Source organism: Anomaloglossus baeobatrachus, chromosome 1 (assembly GCF_048569485.1).
Source record: "Anomaloglossus baeobatrachus isolate aAnoBae1 chromosome 1, aAnoBae1.hap1, whole genome shotgun sequence".
Taxonomy (NCBI): Eukaryota; Metazoa; Chordata; class Amphibia; order Anura; family Aromobatidae; genus Anomaloglossus; species Anomaloglossus baeobatrachus.
Genome location: NC_134353.1, coordinates 110,729,977 through 110,751,920, shown reverse-complemented (window position 1 = coordinate 110,751,920; position 21,944 = coordinate 110,729,977). Strand labels below are relative to the sequence as shown.

The following is a 21,944-nucleotide window of genomic DNA, read 5'->3' as shown; positions in this document are numbered from 1 at the left end:
GTGACTGATGGGGAGAGGGGACGGCAGATGTTGGGCGGTGAGCAGCAGATGGGGCGACAGCAGTGACTGATGGGGAGAGGGGACGGCAGATGCTGGGCGGTGGAGCAGCAGATGGGGCGACAGCAGTGACTGATGGGGAGAGGGGAAGGCAGATGCTGGGGCGGTGGAGCAGCAGATGGGGCGACAGCAGTGACTGATGGGGAGAGGGGACGGCAGATGCTGGGCGGTGAGCAGCAGATGGGGCGACAGCAGTGACTGATGGGGAGAGGGGACGGCAGATGCTGGGCGGTGGAGCAGCAAATGGGGCGACAGCAGTGACTGATGGGGAGAGGGGACGGCAGATGCTGGGCGGTGGAGCAGCAGATGGGGCGAGAGCAGTGACTGATGGGGAGAGGGGAGCGGCAGATGCTGGGCGGTGGAGCAGCAGATGGGGCGAGAGCAGTGACTGATGGGGAGAGGGGAGCGGCAGATGCTGGGGCGGTGGAGCAGCAGATGGGGCGAGAGCAGTGACTGATGGGGAGAGGGGAGCGGCAGATGCTGGGCGGTGGAGCAGCAGATGGGGCGAGAGCAGTGACTGATGGGGAGAGGGGAGCGGCAGATGCTGGGTGGTGGAGCAGCAGATGGGGCGACAGCAGTGACTGATGGGGAGAGGGGACGGCAGATGCTGGGTGGTGGAGCAGCAGATGGGGCGACAGCAGTGACTGATGGGGAGAGGGGACGGCAGATGCTGGGCGGTGGAGCAGCAGATGGGGCGACAGCAGTGACTGATGGGGAGAGGGGACGGCAGATGCTGGGCGGTGGAGCAGCAGATGGGGCGACAGCAGTGACTGATGGGGAGAGGGGACGGCAGATGCTGGGGCGGTGGAGCAGCAGATGGGGCGACAGCAGTGACTGATGGGGAGAGGGGACGGCAGATGCTGGGCGGTGGAGCAGCAGATGGGGCGACAGCAGTGACTGATGGGGAGAGGGGACGGCAGATGCTGGGGCGGTGGAGCAGCAGATGGGGCGACAGCAGTGACTGATGGGGAGAGGGGACGGCAGATGCTGGGCGGTGGAGCAGCAGATGGGGCGACAGCAGTGACTGATGGGGAGAGGGGACGGCAGATGCTGGGCGGTGAGCAGCAGATGGGGCGACAGCAGTGACTGATGGGGAGAGGGGACGGCAGATGCTGGGGCGGTGGAGCGGCTGATGGGGAGAGTGCAGCGGCCGCCGTGATGCTCTCCTCCTGCTGCGCCCCCCCCTGCATCTGACGCCGCTTGCTCTTACTGCTGAGTAGCGGCGTCACATGCAGGGGCGCAGTGGGAGAGCAGGGGCGAAGCACATGGAGCAGGGCAGCGGTGGATCGGGGGCTGTGACTCACAGATGGGCGCCTGCAGGGATCGCTCTCCTCAGATTCCACGGAGGGAGAAGCTAAGGAGAGCGATCTCCTACAGCAAGCTCACCCGGTTCCAGAGACACGGTGCTGCTTGGAGAAATCGGTCACAAGGCCGATCTCTCCAATCAGAGCTGGGGGCGGGTGCAGTAAAGCTCACTGAGCTCCAGCCAATGGCCAGTGCTGCAGCTGCACTGACATAGCTGGATTTCAATGCTTTAGCCATTTTCAATGGCTGAAACATAACACTGGCTGTGATTGGCTGACGAACGCCGTTCAGCCAATCACAGCCTCCGTAGGTCCGGGAAGGAGACACCACCCCTCCTGAGGTCAGGTACAAGTCCTCTCCTTCCCGAATCTACAGTTTTTTAAAACCGATCGCGGTGCCCGGTGCTCTGGTGCCGCGATTCCGCCATGACGGATCTAGCCGTCATGGGTCTTTAAGTACCAGGGCACCATGACGGCTAGATCCGTCAAAGGTCGTGAAGGGGTTAAAGTGTTACAAACCTTAAAAAATATTTGTAACATATTTTTATATTACTTACAATATGAAATATTGATTGTTTCTTTTTCTAACACGACAAATTATTTGGAGCCAAACATTTTCTAGCTCCGAGCATCTGTGCCTAGAGATAAGCATAACAGAAGGAATGATTACGGCGATCTGGATGCGGGTATTTCTAGCTCGGCTTCGTGAATACAGTTCTGTTAGAATGAAACATTGATCTTTTTGTATTGATATTGTAGCAACCATTTTCACTTATATCTCAAGTGTTGGTTATGCGCACAATATTATGGATACACGCTGCTTCTGAGGGCAAGAATGGATTCCGATTCATGATTTATTATATCTAATGATTATATAGTATACATATACAGTACAGACCAAAAGTTTGGACACACCTTTATCATTCAAAGAGTTTTCTTTATTTTCATGACTCTGAAAATTGTAGATTCACATTGAAGGCATCAAAACTATGAATCAACACATGTGGAATGAAATACTTAACAAAAAAGTGGGAAACAACTGAAAATAGGTCTTATATTCTAGATTCTTCAAAGTAGCCACCTTTTGCTTTGATTACTGGTTTGCACACTCTTGGCATTCTCTTGATGAGCTTCAAGAGGTAGTCACCGGAAATGGTTTTCACTTCACAGGTGTGTCCTGTCAGGTTTAATAAGTGGGATTTCTTGCCTTATAAATGGGGTAGGGACCATCAGTTGTGTTGTGCAGAAGTCTGGTGGATACACAGCTGATAGTCCTACTGAATAGTCTGTTAGACTTTGTATTATGCTAAGAAAAAAGCAGCTAAGTAAAGAAAAATGAGTGTACATTATTACTTTAAGAAATTAAGGTCAGTCAGTCCGAAAAATTGGGAAAACGTTGAAAGTGTCCCCAAGTGCAGTGGCAAAAACCATCAAACGCTACAAAGAAACTGGCTCACATGAGGACCGCCCCAGGAAAGGAAGACAAAGAGTCACCTCTGCTGCGGAGGATAAGTTTATCCGAGTCACCAGCCTCAGAAATCGCAGGTTAACAGCAGCTCAGATTAGAGACCAGGTCAATGCCACACAGAGTTCTAGCAGCAGCAGACACATCTCTAGAACAACTGTCAAGAGGAAACTTTGTGCAGCAGGCCTTCATGGTAAAATAACTGCTAGGAAACCACTGCTAAGGACAGGCAACAAGCAGAAGAGACTTGTTTGGGGTAAAGAACACAAGGAATGGACATTAGACCAGTGGAAATCTGTGCTTTGGTCTGATGAGTCCAAATTTGAGATGTTTGGATCCAACCGTGTCTTTGTGCGACGTAGAAAAGGGGAACGGATGGACTCTACATGCCTGGTTCCCACCGTGAAGCATGGAGGAGGAGGTATGATGGTGTGGGGGTGCTTTGCTTGTGATACTGTTGGGGATATATTCAAAATTGAAGGCATACAGAACCAGCATGGCTACAACAGCATCTTGCAGCGGCGTGCTATTCCATACGGTTTGCGTTTATTTGGACCATCATTTATTTTTCAATAGGACAATGACCCCAAACACACCTCCAGGCTATGTAAGGGCTATTTGACTAATAAGGAGAGTGATGGGGTGCTACACCAGATGACCTGGCCTCCACAGTCACCAGGCCTGAACCCAATTGAGATAGTTTGGGGTGAGCTGGACCGCAGAGTGAAAGCAAAAGGGCCAACAAGTGCTAAGCATCTCTGGGAACTCCTTCAAGACTGTTGGAAAACCATTTCCGGTGACTACTTCTTGAAGCTCATCAAGAGAATGCCAAGAGTGTGCAAAGCAGTAATCAAAGCAAAAGGTGGTTACTTTGAAGAACCTAGAATATAAGACATATTTTCAGTTGTTTCACACTTTTTTGTTAAGTATTTCATTCCACATGTTGTTAAGTCATAGTTTTGATGCCTTCAATGTGAATCTTCAATTTTCAGAGTCATGAAAATAAAAAAAAAATTTGAATGAGAAGGTGTGTCCAAACTTTTGGTCTGTACTGTATATGCTATTTACATTCTAAGAATGAGACACCATAAGAATAATATTAATTGTAATTAAAGGGAACTTGGCGCAAGGACCAGTTTGCCCTGTTGTATAATTTGACAAGATTCACATGTGTATGTACAAAATCTCGCGTCTCTGCAAGCATAAATGGACATGCTGAGGCTCGGGAAGCCACGCCGCAGGTCAGTTTATACAGCAGAGAAAAGAAGCACAGTGGGGAGATTTCTATAAATCCCATCCACTGTGCTTGTACTATGACTGGGTGTCCGCCTTCAGAAAGCGTATACTCCCGAAAATGGTCCACGACAGAGCACACGTTGACTCCGTCTGCATCATTATAGTCAGTGGCCCCGTCAGTGCATATGTCCGAAACCCGTTTTGCAGGGAGTTCAAACGGAATCCCAGACGGGACCACTGAACGGACATTGGAGTGCAGTGTGAAAGTGCCCTAACTGTGCATGTATGGGTATGTATGGAGAGAAGGTATGCACACCAGTGACTATGCAAGGGGAATACATGTAATAGCAGTAACTGCTGTGTGAATACTGGCCTGAAAAATACAATAGCTACATGCAAAAATGAAAAATTGAGAATGGAATCTGCATTACTGCCATGAAATATGAATAAAGAGAAATTTAGCTATTGAATTGATCCACGCAACAGAGCCCCAAAACCTCTTCACGGTATTCTCTTATTTTTGGGGTCCCCAGCTAATGTGTGTCCTCTCATGCAGTTAAAAAATGTACCATGTATGGGAAGCTGAAACCCAGGCTATATATGTATAATGTGGAGCGGCAAGGTATGGGTGGGGTCGGGTTCACAAACGAAAGACTACTAACAAATAAAGAAATAACGTTTGGAATACCATTCAAAGTCTGAACTGGGTGCAAAAACCTAAAAAAAACATCATTATATGGAGAGAAGGTATGCACACCAGTGACTATGTAAGGGGAATACATGTAATAGCAGAAACTGCATGAGAGGACACACATTAGCTAGGGACCCCAAAAAAGAGAATACCGTGAAGAGGTTTTGGGGCTCTGTTGCATTGATCAATTCAATAGCTAAATTTCTCTTTATTGATATTTCATGGCAGTAATGCAGGTTCCATTCTCAATTTTTCATTTTTGCATGTAGCTATTGTATTTTTCATGTCAGTATTCACACAGCAGTTTCTGCTATTACATGTATTCCCCTTGCATAGTCACTGGTGTGCAAAACTTCTCTCCATATAGTGATGTTCTTTTAGGTTTCTGCACCCAGTTCAAACTCAGAATGGTGTTCCAAACATTATTTCTTTATTTGTGCATGTATGGGAACAGGAGCTAGTGAAATATTAAATTAATCTCTATAAAATAAGCCTTCATACACCATTGGAAGCAGGAAAGGTTATGGCTCTCAGAATCAAGCAGTGAAAAAATTTAAAGTTGAAGTTGAAAATATCACTATACAGTGGAACCTTGGATTAAGAGTAACTTGGTTTAAGAGCAATGCTTTGCAAAAAGAGCAAATACTCACCATGCACATGTCTGGTTCTGTCCTTTCACTGCGCTCTGACCCGCTCTGGAGGTAACATTCTGTACATATGTATTGTATATACAATAGTACACTATTGTACAGAATATACTATATAGCATGTCTATCAATTTGCATTTGTGGATACAGCACTGTACTTTTTCTGATACAATTTTTGATTAGATTCTAATTTATTGAGATGCACCTGTATATGGAACATTGATGTGGAGGATAATGAGCATGATTGTTAGAAGAATTTGTTACCGTATAAACTGTTCGGGGTTCTGTTGTGCCTCGAACCGGTCTAGTCCCATCATTTATTCCCACATTGGGGTCGATTAACTCTGCAGCGCCACCTGGCTGTCGCTTGAGGCATCAGGTGGCTAGTGTTTTGTACCATCCTGAGCCTAAGTGCTCATGCAACCATACTGAGCATGTGCGTAATGTCATGGATGACAAGGCGGTCACTGATTGGTCATCAGTGACATCAGCGATGAAGTGGCAGACGCTGATTGGTCATCATGATGTCAGCAATGACGTGGCAGCTCCTGTATGATTGCAGCCGACGCCATTACCACATGCCATGCGGTCTGGTCCAGTGTGGCGGCTATAAAAGGTCTGAAGCGCCGCCCATCAGCGCGCGAGCGTCACTTTGTATGCTGACAGCATTCCCTGCTGTCAGGAGTGAGTGGGTTCCAGCGCCATTGTAAGTCTGCCGTGCTTGTGGCAGACTCCTGTATATGTGCAGTGTGATTCTGACTTTAGGGCCGGCGCCGGTACGAGGTATTCGTATCTGGGTACAAGCTGTGTCTCGGCACGGTGAGGGTTTAGGGTCCTTCCGGACAAGATGTGCCTCCTACGCACATGCCCCGTCTGCAGTGGCAGACTTGTATGTTTGTGTGTGCCAGCTTTGGGTACCCAGTGACGCTAACTGGGTGACCTACACGGTCTAACGTGCCCCTATACGCACGTGACCGGCTCAGTGGTTACGTTCCAGGTTTCCCAGTGACGCTAGTTGGGTTACCTTTCGGTTATTGACATGTTCCTACACACGTGACCATTATATGTTGCGTTCTCCTTTGGTTTTGTCGTGTTCCTACACACATGACCATTACTGGTGCCCCTGTGAGGTGAACAGGGACACGCTATATTGTGGTTTCCTGAGTTGCTGTAATTGTCCTCCTGTCCTTTGTGGCTTTCACACCTGCCCGGCGGATGTGGGGCAACGATTGATTCCCTATTATTTTTATAATCAATCGGCCCTCCGTAACAGTACACTCGCGCCAACCCTCCTCCCGGACATGGCGGACGTTCAGCAACTACAGCGATATATCCTACAGCTGGAAACACGTCTTAGGGCTGTGGAACAGTCTTCTCCAGCTGTGGATATTGCAGGTCTGATTAAACAGACTGCATCCCAGGCTATAAGCCATACTATGTCACTGGTCTCATCTATGCCCATGCCCCACCTGTCTCTTCCCAATAAATTCACAGGGGACAGTAAGGCTTGTCAGGGTTTCATAAATCAGTGTTCGATACACCTGGAACACTTGTCCTCACAATACCCCACAGAGAGAGCCAAGGTCGGGTTTGTGATATCGCTCCTTGCAGATCAAGCACTGACATGGGCCACTCTGCTCTGGGAGGGAGAGGATCCAGTGACTAACTTGGCTACTGATTTCTTGGAGGAGTTAAGGGCTGTATTCTTGGGTCCCCAGGTGGTCCATGACTCTACCTTACGTCTCCTGGACCTGGTTCAGGGTACGTTTCTGGTATCGGCTTATGCCATAGAGTTCAGGACCCTGGCCGCTGAGTTAAAATGGCCAGAGAAGGTCCTGTTACCGGTATTTTGGAAGGGGTTATTAGGGCATGTGAAAAACGCATTGTCTACCAGTGAAATACCACCTGATCTGGAGACCTTGATATCACTTGCCACGAGAATCGACACGTCACTCTGAGCACCAGTTAGGCTATTTGCGCACGTTGCATACTAGCCCTGCAGAAATTTCTGCAGCGATCTGAAGAGCACACGTGCGCTTCAAATCGCTGCAGAAAATGTCCGTAGAAAAAAAAAAAAAGCCGATTCCATGCGCTCTGCCTGCAGCTCCTGCCATAGACAGAGCAGGAGCTGCCGGCAAAGCGCACGGAAGAAGTGACATGTCACTTCTTGAACGCAGCGCTTCGGGCAGCAGCCGAATCGCTGCGTTCTAATATGCCACGTGCGCACGGCCCCTGCACAATCTCCATAGATTATGCAGGGGACGCAGGACGCATGCAGTTACGCTGCGCTACAAAGCGCAGCGTAACTGCATGAATTACACACACGTGCGCACATAGCATTAGAGCAGGCACAGAGTTGTTCTCGTGTGCGGTGCGACTGGCTCCTTCTTTCCCCAAACATGAGGCAGGGACACGCTACATTGTGGTTTCCTGAGTTGCTGTAATTGTCCTCCTGTCCTTTGTGGCTTTCACACCTGCCCGGCGGACGTGGGGCAACGATTGATTCCCTATTATTTTTATAATCAATCGGCCCCTCCGTAACATATACATTTCCAAAATCAGAATGATAGATTGCGTGCAAAATGTAGGGGCATAATTATAATAATAATTTTAATAATTATTTTTTTAAAATGTCCAATGTCATTAATTCTTAGACTTTGTCTTCCCAAGTTTTTTTCTACTTGGATCTCACCAGCCCAAACAGAATGAAACCAGGATCTAACCAGTGTATAACATATATATCTACAGCCAAATGAAGCTGTGCACATGATGGCTTCCATCACACTTGTCCCTCCAGCTATACTTTACCAACAACTCCTCACCATTGAGACCTGCTTTTCAGCTGAGATAATAATCTAGAGTTCAGACTGTGTAGACTAGCCTCACATTATATAGTACGTCAATGTATCCTATGAATGACTTCCTTGACTTGTGTCATGGCAGCATCAGATGCTGTTCAGACTACAGACTCTGACACTCCCCACTATACTTTCTCTGGTGCTTCTGAGTTGCACAGGCAGGTTCAGGCGTCGACCAGCTGTGTATTAATTAGTGATCAGACTAGCAGGAGTTAATTTCTGCTAGCCTTTTGGTTACCTTTTGGATCGCATGTTGTGGAGACGCATAGTTACTTGACGCCTTTTTAAGATGGAGGAATTTGTCTTCCTGTTCCGACTATAGCTTTCTGCTAAACAGGTCTGTGTGCTGTTGTTTTCCAGTATGGTGATTTACTATCTTCCTCCTGTCATCTGCTTATTTCTTCCCTGCTTTAGTTTTCCTCCTCATCATTTGTTGTCTGATTTTTCTGTCTGAGTGTGCTGAGTGATAGAGTTTTCACCTGTTTGTCTATCACTGTTAGTGTTTACAGGCTCCAGTCCTGGCCCCCTCCTCCCCCGGGGTAGAGAGGGAGTGGGTACTAGATCAAGGTTGGTCAGGAGCAGGAGTAAAATGGTGGCCCCGTCATAGTCACCATCAGGCGTACCTTTGGGGTCAGGGACAGCTAAGGCCCTCCATAGCCTGAAGGCAATTTAGGGGCCCTGGTCCCCTGTGACTCTCTGATTTTTGTTTTCTATGAGAGATAGGAAAGTCACCCTCCAACATTCAAGTAGTTCTGAGGTATTTATCATAACACTACCTTTTACTAACGCCTTGGGTTGGGTACAAAAATGGATTTTATGTTTGCAGTATATATTTTACCCGTTCATTATCACCTACCAGTTATTGAGTCTCTTGTATATATACGAAGTCTCATAAAAGTCGAGTAATTAATTGCGCGGCCGCTCATATAAAAGCTGTTTATTATACACTGTTAAAGCTGTGATGTTGATAGCTAGCAAAGATCAATAACGCTTGGGAAATAATTATCCATGTTCCATTTAGTAACACTGCTCCAGTTTTGTTTCTTTTCTCTTATGCTCAAAGTAGGATTTAGTTGAAAGTAGCGGAGTTCTGATCTGTGTTACTGACGCTTCAAAAAAACGGAAAAGTGTAGAAACGTCAGTATAAAAACGGCTAAAAGAAAACCCAACCAAAGCCTGGAATCAGACTACAGATGGAACAAAACTCCACACTTGAAATGTGAATCTAAAGTTTAGTAACTTTGTCTTCACTCTGATTTACTGTTTTTGTACTAATTTTTATAAAGTTCTTTTTTTTCAATAAAGTTTGGCAGTTGATGGCCAATGCAATGACTAACAAAATTTCACAATTTTTTCCCCTTACCTAAAATGACAACTGTTCGCCTAAAAAATAGTTATTCCTCTCTAGTAAAAAGAGACCATTGTGACAGATTACAGGAAGTGGAGGAAAGTCTTTCTTTTCCTTGCCAGCCATTGGACAATGACATGAGCAATGCATGCTGGGAAAGGAAGTTCCTGCATCTATAGTGCTGGTAAAATGCTTATTGGGGGGGGGATTTATAAAAAGGTTATGGCAAGTTACTGAGCCTTTGAATAAGGGCAGTTTTTGGGCATATTAGATTGATATGTGCATCAGCTTTAATTTGTTGTGTGGTATGAGGACATCAAGACAAAGCTTTTATTCTGGCTTTGGTTGAAATAGAGTGACTTCAAACTTTTTATATCTGTACATGCTATCATAGTTTAGCGGTATTGCCAGTGAGAGGGGGAAGTCAAGTGACCACAACTATGATGTTTGCACACATGCGGACATGTGCAGACTAGACGTGCTCGATTCCCCTCAATTCACTGCTATTGAATAGAGCTAATCGAATGCCCCAAAAACCGGGACCGGCAGATCACTGCCAGATTTTTAAAAGACTCCGATCCGCTCCGGAATCCGGTGCCCATATAAACCAATGGGGACCGGAATCCAGAGAATAAAAACGTTTGTGAAGGGGATAGGGGAGGTAGGAGCGAGCGCGGCATACTCACTGAGGCTGTGTCATGGTGGCACACTCCTTCTGGGTCATGCTTTTCCCTTCCGGAGCCGACAATTCAATATTCACTACTTTGCCCGCCCACCAGCGCGTGTAATTGGTTGCAGTTAGACGCGCCCCCACCCTGAGTGGCAGCGAGTCAGCTGAGTGCAACCAATCACAGGCGCCAGGACGGCCGGTGGGCGGGGAAAGCAGTGTATCCCTCACAAGTGTGACTGTTTTTTTTTTCTTATTTAAATAAATAATTTAAAAAAAAAATGACGTGCGGTTCCCCCAAATTTTCATCTCCAGCCATGATAACACCGGCTGAGGGCTGATATATTCTCAGCCCGCAGCCGCCCAGTATTGCCGCATCTATTAGATGTGACAATCCCGGTGCGATATCGTCCCTTCCCGTTGGCCTGGTGCGGTGCCAATCATGGTAATAAGAGGTTAATAACAGCGCACAGCTGCTACTAAACCCTAGGTTTGTGATAGCACAGGCGTTTATGAGATACCTGCATCACAAACCTGTAAGTGAATGTAAATAATCACACACACACAGAGAAAAATCCTTTATTTGGAATAACTTACAAAACGCGCCCTCCTTCACCACTTTATTAACCCGCAACACAGCCCTCCAGCTCCGGCGTAATCCACACGAGGTCCCACAACGACACATCCAGCTGTGCTACATGTCACAGCTAGCAACCATAGAGAAGACTGCCAGCTCTGAATGTAGCCTATTACTGAGCCGCGATGAGCAATGACTGCAGCAGAGACTGTCACAGGCTGGGGGGCGCGTCAGCCTGCAACCAAACACAGACGAGAGGACGGCCGGTGGGCAGGGAAAACACAGAAACCTGTGTGTATGCGATGGACAGTACAGGAAGTGAATGCGCGACCTGGAAACAGTATGCCGCCATGACACCGAGTCTCGCTAAGTTTGAAACTCTCACTTATTTCTTCTTTTCTTTATTTTTAGTTTAATTGCCGAATCCGGATCATGCACCAGGAATTCCGCGCCCGGGTCCGGCACCCACAGAGCGTTGAAACCGCTCAGTCCAGATCTGCTTAACCCTACTATTGAATTCACTTGAATTGAGAGAAGCCAGGCACGTCTAGTCTAAATGTGGCTGGAAGTATGCAAATCGCTTACCTGTGGTCACACTACTGCCCTCACTCACTGGCATTTCCGGTGAATCCTGACAGTTCGCATGCCGCACGCCGTCAGTATTCAGAGTTCTACACCAAAAGTCTGGACAAGCCAATTAAAATACATAGCTGCTTTCAATGCTGAAATTCTGCAGGTTTTGTTTGATACAGATCCAAATCTCATTCACATTACCTCTTGCTCTCAGACTAGTAACTTCCAAGCACACTGCTAATTGTATAACTATGTGAGGCTCAACTATGCATTGCTGTCTAATAATTACTCCTGTGGGGGGTTTTTTTCAATAAAGAAGTGACTGAAGCACAAAATGAACAGTTGACCTTGTCATTGTGCCCTCAGGACAATATACAGTTAGGTCCAGAAATATTTGGACAGTGACACAATTTTCGCGAGTTGGGCTCTGCATGCCACCACATTGGATTTGAAATGAAACCTCTACAACAGAATTCAAGTGCAGATTGTAACGTTTAATTTGAAGGTTTGAACAAAAATATCTGATAGAAATTGTAGGAATTGTCACATTTCTTTACAAACACTCCACATTTTAGGAGGTCAAAAGTAATTGGACAAATAAACCAAACCCAAACAAAATATTTTTATTTTCAATATTTTGTTGCGAATCCTTTGGAGGCAATCACTGCCTTAAGTCTGGAACCCATGGACATCACCAAACGCTGGGTTTCCTCCTTCTTAATGCTTTGCCAGGCCTTTACAGCCGCAGCCTTCAGGTCTTGCTTGTTTGTGGGTCTTTCCGTCTTAAGTCTGGATTTGAGCAAGTGAAATGCATGCTCAATTGGGTTAAGATCTGGTGATTGACTTGGCCATTGCAGAATGTTCCACTTTTTTGCACTCATGAACTCCTGGGTAGCTTTGGCTGTATGCTTGGGGTCATTGTCCATCTGTACTATGAAGCGCCGTCCGATCAACTTTGCGGCATTTGGCTGAATCTGGGCTGAAAGTATATCCCGGTACACTTCAGAATTCATCCGGCTACTCTTGTCTGCTGTTATGTCATCAATAAACACAAGTGACCCAGTGCCATTGAAAGCCATGCATGCCCATGCCATCACGTTGCCTCCACCATGTTTTACAGAGGATGTGGTGTGCCTTGGATCATGTGCCGTTCCCTTTCTTCTCCAAACTTTTTTCTTCCCATCATTCTGGTACAGGTTGATCTTTGTCTCATCTGTCCATAGAATACTTTTCCAGAACTGAGCTGGCTTCATGAGGTGTTTTTCAGCAAATTTAACTCTGGCCTGTCTATTTTTGGAATTGATGAATGGTTTGCATCTAGATGTGAACCCTTTGTATTTACTTTCATGGAGTCTTCTCTTTACTGTTGACTTAGAGACAGATACACCTACTTCACTGAGAGTGTTCTGGACTTCAGTTGATGTTGTGAACGGGTTCTTCTTCACCAAAGAAAGTATGCGGCGATCATCCACCACTGTTGTTATCCGTGGACGCCCAGGCCTTTTTGAGTTCCCAAGCTCACCAGTCAATTCCTTTTTTCTTAGAATGTACCCAACTGTTGATTTTGCTACTCCAAGCATGTCTGCTATCTCTCTGATGGATTTTTTCTTTTTTTTCAGCCTCAGGATGTTCTGCTTCACCTCAATTGAGAGTTCCTTAGACCGCATGTTTTCTGGTCACAGCAACAGCTTCCAAATGCAAAACCACACACCTGTAATCAACCCCAGACCTTTTAACTACTTCATTGATTACAGGTTAACGAGGGAGACGCCTTCAGAGTTAATTGCAGCCCTTAGAGTCCCTTGTCCAATTACTTTTGGTCCCTTGAAAAAGAGGAGGCTATGCATTACAGAGCTATGATTCCTAAACCCTTTCTCCGATTTGGATGTGAAAACTCTCATATTGCAGCTGGGAGTGTGCACTTTCAGCCCATATTATATATATATAATTGTATTTCTGAACATGTTTTTGTAAACAGCTAAAATAACAAAACTTGTGTCACTGTCCAAATATTTCTGGACCTAACTGTACGTATGCCATAGCAGCTGCCTATAATCACTGTAGGCTTTCTGTTAATTTAAAGAATGGGTAGACACTAGGCGAGGTATTCCTTCGCTGCTTGAAAAGTATCAGCCACCTTTTATTTAACTCTATTTGTGTGGTGGCAGGGCCGGTTTTAGACAAAGTGGGGCCCTATATGCTTGAATATCACACCCAGCCATTCAGGTTGCACTTAGATGCACTGACGTCAGACTGCTAAACGAGCACATACGAGTGTATTGAAATATATCACATGTATAACATCTGTGTCATTGATTATGCAGTGTTTCAAACAAGTTAGATAAGAGGACGATTGTCAGCCTATCATTTCATGTGAGGGTATTAAGGTAATTATACCCATTACCCCCCCCCAACCCCCTCCCCCTTTTTGGGTGAAATTAACTCTTTTCGTCCTCATTGATTTACATGACTGTGTGTCCTTCTATACACCTATGTAAACCTTCCTAAAACCATTTCTCTTTAAATCATAGGCTCTATAAGAGTGATGAACACTAATTATATGCGACTGACTATTCCACGTGATACACGTTATACCACAAACCCTTGAGGTTCGTTGTTTCTATGATACTATGTGACTTCCTCGATATCAATTTCTTCTTTCATAAATATGATGTACAGATATATTTTCTATAATGAAACAATGTATTCATTTTCTATGTATATGGTGGCTTCTTGTGGGAAAACTTATTGTAATCCCAGTTTTTCCTCTCACTATTGAATTAGTTATTTTTATGCATTATTTTTATGCATTTTTTCTATTTATATGCTAACAGTCTCTATTGTAACAGAACAATGTGTATTGTTTTTACTTTGTGTAACTTTCTCTTTTGTTTTATATTACTTTATATAACCCAGTCCTTGAAAAAGACCAAAGGTGTTGGTCGAAACGTTGGACTTATTTTGCATATTCTTTTGATATCCCCACAAGAATACAATAATTACATTTTCAGACGAAAAATTATTTCTGGAATCATTTTTTATTAGTGTGCCGGATTGATTATACGTATTGGACTTATTTTTTCCGAGCACCTTAATTTTCTTTAGTGAGCCAGGCCCTTCTATTATATTGCTAAACGAGCGCAGTGAACAATAGTATAATGTTATTGGCAGCACATCTGCAGTTTGCACCGGGTGATGTGCTGCGGAGAACAAGGATTTTTGTTCCCCCATAAACAATTTAATCACCCGAAGAGTGAGGAGCATTTTGCTCGTTCGCTCTGCGATTCCCGACATGTTTACACCTATCAACTGTTATCTGTGCATCCGGGATTTACAATTGGATGCTACATACACACAGTATATGTTACACACACATGTATATGTACCGCCCCGCGGCCTCGGCTGCGACCGCCGAGCCGCTCGGATCCGTGATTGCACTGCGGGTGGTGGCTTGAGCCTCTCACGGACCCGGGGGTCACGTCGCTCTGCAAGGGAGTTGGCGCTGCACGTGGGAATTTGGGTGTTTGGTTTGAAGTGATAGCTCGTGACGCCACCCACGGGTTGTGGTGATTGTAGACACCACCGCTGCGGTGAAGGTGTGGGGGCCCCCGGAAGCGGTGTAGCAGCGCAGCTAGGTGTTGATCCCTCCATTGGTAGGGAATGTTGGTCCCGGGGTCCGGTGGGCCGGGGGCCGGGTGCAGGGTATAGTGTTGCGGTGCAGCGCGGCGCGGTGCCTGATGGCACTGGTGTACTCACTCTGACACAAGACACTGGAGTCACTGGTAAACCAAACGGAGTGATGAACGGGGCCCGCAGCCGACTGCAGCTTTTCCCAGTTTAGGTTGGTAATGTCCGCCTTTCTCCTGCACCTCTGTGTATGAATCTTGACTCCAGTGCCTAAGCACCGGTAGTCCGCTCCCCGATGTATATCTGTCGTAGGAGCCCGTTGCCCGGAAACTCTGGCCCTTTGGATCTCTTGCCCTTGGCGGTGGCACTTATACGGAATGGTTGGGCTGTTGCCTTCAATCGGGACTTAGGTGGGAATGAAGCCCTGAGGTCCAGACCGCAATCAGTTAATTTGACTATGGTGGTGGCTTCTAGCCTAGTTCGGGGTCTGAGTACCCTGCCTGGTGCTCCGGTATCCAGTTGGCTCCCCGGTTCGGTTCCGGCGTGCCACTACCCTGTCCCGGTCCCTTACGGTTCCACCGGTCGTCTTCCCGGTCTCCTGCAGGCGGCCACTACCGTCTGCCTCCTTGCCAATGGTGACTGGGCTCCAACCCAGCCACAGGAGTAGTCTTTGGCAGGCCTGAGCACAGGCCTGCTTCTGGACACAATCTCCCTCCTTCACTGTCCAAACTCCTCTCCAACTTTAACTAGACTCTTACGTTCCTGCCTCCAGGCCTGTGAAGTCCTCGGTGGGTGGAGCCAACTGCCTGGCTCCACCCCCCTGGTGTGGACAGGCTTTTAAGTTTGACTGATGTTACCTAACTGGGAAGGGGGGGTGTAGTGTTGTTATGTCTAACGGGGATGACCTGGATAGTCCAGGGAGTCACATATACACCAAGCACATACACACAAATATATGTATACACAGAGCATCTTCATTCAGACACATGCATACAAAGAGCACATTCATACAGACACATGCATACAAAGAGCACATACATACAGACACATGCATACAAAGAGCACATAAATACAGATACATGCATACAAAGAGCACATACATACAGACACATGCATACAAAGAGCACATACACACAGACACATGCATACAAAGAGCACATACATACAGACACATGCATACAAAGAGCACATACATACAGACACATGCATACAAAGAGCACATAAATACAGACACATGCATACAAAGAGCACATACATACAGACACATGCATACAAAGAGCACATACATACAGACACATGCATACAAAGAGCACATACAGATACATGCATACAAAGAGCACATACACACAGACACATGCATACAAAGAGCACATACATACAGACACATGCATACAGAGAGCACATACATACAGACACATGCATACAGAGAGCACATACATACAGACACATGCATACAAAGAGCACATACACACAGACACATGCATACAAAGAGCACATACAGATACATGCATACAAAGAGCACATACATACAGACACATGCATACAGAGAGCACATACATACAGACACATGCATACAGAGAGCACATACATACAGACACATGCATACAAAGAGCACATACAGTACAAACCAAAAGTTTGGACACACCTTATCATTCAGAGTTTTCTTTATTTTCATGATTCTGAAAATTGTAGATTCACATTGAAGGCATCAAAACTGTGAATTAACACATGTGGAATGAAATACTTAACAAAAAAGTGTGAAACAACTGAAAATATGTCTTATATTCTAGGTTCTTCAAAGTAGCCACCTTTTGCTTTGATTACTGCTTTGCACACTCTTGGCATACTCTTGATGAGCTTCAAGAGGTAGTCACCGGAAATAGTCTTCACTTCACAGGTGTACCCTGTCAGGGTTAATAAGTGGGATTTCTTGACTTATAAATGGGGTTGGGACCATCAGTTGTGTTGTGCAGAAGTCTGGTGGATACACAGCTGATAGTCCTACTGAATAGACTGTTAGAATTTGTATTATGGCAAGAAAAAATCAGCTAAGTAAGTATGTGTGTGTGTTGTGTGTGTCTGTATACAAACTGCTGGTTGTATATATAAAACCAGGAGTTTGTATACACACACATACTTGCGACCATTCCATCTCATCTTCAGCCCTTCCGACAGTGACATCACAGTCACTTAACCAGTCCCATGACCGTGGTGTCACCAAATGTCATGAAGTTCCACAGAATACAAGACCTGTGGTGACATCATGGTCACAGGACTGATCACATGATCGTGGTGTCATCAAAGATACTCAACAAGTCTCCACATTGGAAGCTGCACTGAATCAGTGTAGCTCCCGCTGTAGACAATGGTCCCCCAAGCATTATCTGCCCCTGTAAGTAGTTAAACAGAATAGATCAGACAAATCGCAGCCTCCCTCTCTTCCCTCACTGTGTGGGCACAAACTAAGTGTGTGAGAAATGTTTGCAAATTATTTCTCCTCCAAGAGGAAGAAAGCCATATTTCTAGTGCCATGTATTGCATGTAGCCTGACCTTGTAATGAGCCTTAATGGGTTGTCCAATCTTTTGATAAAAGTCTGCAATCACTCTATGTGACTGAACAGCTCTGAATCCTCACAGCGTGTGCACAGATTAAATATCTTCTTGGTCTTTTGTGTAAGATCACATTTAGTATTTATTCTTCACACGGCAGTGAAAAACACAGACGGTTTTCACTGACGTGTTAAAAACGCATATGTCCCTCCGTGTGCCATGATGGGTTATCCATGTGCAATCCGTGACCCGTACTCCGTGATTGCACATGGAGATAAACTAACCTGTCCTATTTCTGCTGTCCGTGGTGCTGAACTCTCCAGCTCTGCTGCATCCGGTCGCTGCTGTCTCTCACCTCTGCAGCTACTTCCGGGTCGGCTGTGGCTGCATAACTGAATATGAATGCCAGTAATGAGTCGGCCAGGAAGAAGCAGAGAGCAGCTGCTGAACACAGCATCGCTGGAGAAGGTGAGTTTAAAAAGCTTTTTATTTTCAATATCCGTGTTTTTCTGGTACATCTTTTATGGATCACACCATAGTGTGGTCTGTGGGACATCAGTGGTGCCAGAAAGAAACAGACATGTCTCCGTGCGGCAATCACTGATACGCATGTACGCTGCACAGAGGCACGGTCCGCGAAAAATCACTGATGTGTGCACAGACCCATTGATTAAAATGGGTCTGCATATGTCAGTGATTCTGGTACATATAAAAACGAACACATATGTACCAGAATCACTGACGTGTGAAAGAGGCCTTAGAGCCTGTGCTATGACTTGTGAGCTATAATTGCTGAAGAATGCAGGAAGTGCCTTCAAGACCAGCAATCATTAAAGAAGCCTTCAAGACGATGGCCCTGACTCATCAAGATCGTCAATGTTTCCGCCGCTCTTGATAATTGAGCGTGTTTAACAATCAGGAGCATTTGACAAATGTTGTGCGCCTTGTCACAAATCTTACTCTGGTTTGGGACTGTAGTAAGGTATCTGGTGTAAGGAACATCATAGATGATCATGCGTATGCATTGCACAAATATTTTAATACTTTCAATGTGATTTATGGCTGAATTTTGGCAAAATCACTCTCATGAATCTGGGCCTTAGACTGTGAAGCTCTTCCAGCAGAAAATGATTTTTCCATAAAGATGATAATTAACAAAAATCTTTGAGGAATTCCACTTCCTAATAACGCTGGCATATTTTACAAGCCAGGAGCTGATGTACATTTCTGCCACAATTTTAACAAATTTTTTATCATAAATTATCAGAAATGTGTCAGGCATGTTTGTCCACTCCCCATCCAGATCTAGTTTCACCCTCATTTCATCAAGTTGGCAGAGCTGACTAAAGTTGCATAAAAACGCCAAAATTCACATTTTTGCTCAATTTTGAGTTGCACAAAAATGCTATGACATTTCAAGTGGTTTTACGCCAGAATTCTAGAATAAATTGCCTGATGAATCGGGGATTTTGCATTTTTTTGAATAGTTTGGAAAGCCACAATATACAATACATCAGCAATGTGCAAGTGTAGCCAAAACTTTGCAGAGCTTTAATATTTTGGCTGGCACAAACTACTACTTAAGGAGGACCAACCAGCAGGATTTTGCTATTAGAGGTAAAGGCAGTGCCATACTGGCACTAAGGTGCTGATTGCAGGCATACCTGTTTTCAAAAGTTCCGATGCTTGGTTGCTGAAATATCTTTAATCAAAGTTCCAGAAAAGCACTGCACTTTCATGTGTGCAACATGGGCGGGTCTATGTTGGTTGGGTCCTCGCGTTTATTCCTCCTCTGGCGTCCTCTGGCTTGTTCCCTTTTTTATATTTAAATATCGCACCGAACCACCATTGGTGTTGTTGGTTGCCACAGGACTCAGTCAATAAAATGGTGCCGGAGTTAGCACATGCGCGTACCATGATCTCCGGCGCCATTTTATTGAACACACTGTAGTGAAGACTATGAGAAGCATTGGCACATGCGCAGATGTAAAATGAAAAATCTGCGCATGTTTTTCAATCTTCACTGCAGTGTGTTCAATAAAATGGTGCCGAAGATCATATTAATCAAAGTGCAGTGGTCTTCTGTAACTTTGATTAAAGATATTTCAGCAACCAAGCATCGGATCTTTCAACAACAGGTGTGCCTGGAATAAGCATCTTACTGCCTGTATGGCACTGCCTGTGTGACGCCCTGGCAAAACCAGGTAGTCACACAGTACAGGCCCCCTGCACAACACCTCTCCCACACAGGGTTAAACCAGCCGACAAAATCCTAGTCACCCCCTCAGGGAAGGACAGACACACCAGTGGGCGGGACCAGGTGGAAGGAAAACAGCCACCTAGAGGTCTGGAGAACCCGGGGCGGGAAAACAAGTGAGTGAAGTTTAGGGTAGTAGTGGAGGAGGAGTGAGAAAGCTAAGCTCAATCAGTTGAAGTGAGAAGTTCAAGTTGACCGGCGTCGGGGTTGGAGCCCCGGTGTACTGGCTAGGTGGCAGACAGTGGTCAGTGCCAGCAGGAGACGGGAAGACGGCTGCCGGAGATCCGAGGTGGACCGGGGCAGGGTTGTAGCCCGCCAGTACCGACACCGGAGAACCAAACCGGAAACCGTGCACAAAAGGGGGTACTTGGACCCTGAAGCCAGGACCAGCACTAACGGCCTAGCTAATTAACCAATTGAGGGCAGGATTTTAGGTCTTGTCCCAACCTAAGTCCTGAAAAGTAGACAATCACCCACCGAGAGGGATAGGGCATCCGCCAGGGCCCAGTAGATCCCACGGGTCAGCGTCTGACAGGCACGGCTCCCAACCAAAGGACCGGGAGCGGACTCCTGCGTTACACACCGGGAAGTCCATCACAGAAAACACAAAGTGCTGAGAAAGGGACATTGACCAACGGTCCAGGTGTGGGACCAGAAATACACCCCCGGCCGTGGCAGCCGGCCACCATCACCCTGGTTTACCAAAGGACTTGTGTGATTTATTCAATCGTGAGTAACATTCCCGGTCTGACCGGCTGCGCAGGCCCCTGCCGTTACCATCCCCTGCAGCATAGAGACATTGGGCCCCAACACAACCATCCCTACCCACGGAGGGGTCAACATCCAGCTGCCAGCCCATAGCCCCCGGGAGTCCCACAACAGCAGCGGTGGTGCAACACCTCACCACACTCCGTGGGTGGCGTCACAGACAGTTTTCAACAACACCCGTACAAATACATCCCCTTTTATTCGAAGTGTTCGCGCGAACCCCGGGGTCGGTAGAGTCCCTTAGGCCATACCGCAGATTTGGATCCGAGCAGCACGGCTGCTGGCGTGGGGGCGGCACACCTGCACCTCAAATAGCAAAATCCTGCTGGTTGGTTCTCTTTAATTATACTTTTGTATGACGTATAGATTCGTATACATTCTGTGCTAAGTACAGTACTTTACCTGAAATTCCATGTTATAGTTTTCTCTGCAGAATTCTCTCAGCTTCGGGTACACCTGCTCTCTTAGGGCATTCCTCTCTGCTTCAGTATCTGCACAAAACACAATATAAAAGATCTTTACAAATAATTCTAAATTCAAAATAAAAATAATAGCAACTTAGAAAAATTGTGCAAGATAAAAAAAACAAGGTAAATTACACCAATATGAAATAAAATCATTCTCTGGGATTGCATAGAATATAAAGTAATGGAAAAATAGAATTGTTTTGCAGAGACAAGGCAGCTTTAACTCTTTCACCACCCAGCCTGTTTTCACCTTCCTGACAGCCAAATTTTACAGCGTCACTTTATATGGTAAGAACTCTTCAACGGATCCCAGTGATTCTGAAACTGTTTTTTCGTGACACATTGTACTTTATGTTGGTGGTAAATTTAGGACAATATTTTTTGTGTTTATTGGTGAAAATATCGAACATTTGTCAAAAATTTTGCAAATTTTCAAACTTCTAATTTTTATGCCCTTAAACCAGAGTGTTATGTCACACAAAATAATTAATAACATTTATCACAAGTCTATTTTACAACAGCATCGTTTTAAACATATTTTTTTTGTTACAATTCCGAAGTTAGAAGGGTTAAAAGTTCATCAGTAATTTCACATTTTTCCAACAAAATATACAAAAAAATATTTTTTAAAAGGACCGCATCCTATTTGAAGTGACTTTGAGGGGCCTATATGACAGAAAATACCCCAAAGTGACACCATTATAAAAACTGCACCCCTAAAAATGCTCAAAACAACATTTAATAGGTTTATTAACCCTTAGGGCGGCTTTGCACGTTGCGACATCGCAAGCCGATGCTGCGATGTTGCACGCGATAGTCCCCGCCCCCGTCGCAGGTACGATATCGTGTGA

General features: G+C 45.7%; 1 protein-coding gene across 1 annotated transcript in view; it reads right to left on the bottom strand.

The window, feature by feature from the left end:
• The window catches only part of NWD2 (NACHT and WD repeat domain containing 2), a 339,135-nt gene that overhangs the window by 171,318 nt on the left and 145,873 nt on the right, over positions 1-21,944 (bottom strand). The window contains exon 2 of the mRNA XM_075346953.1: positions 21,029-21,117. Within this exon, the coding sequence (XP_075203068.1) occupies positions 21,029-21,117 (89 nt within the window). The remainder of the gene's footprint in view (positions 1-21,028; positions 21,118-21,944) is intronic.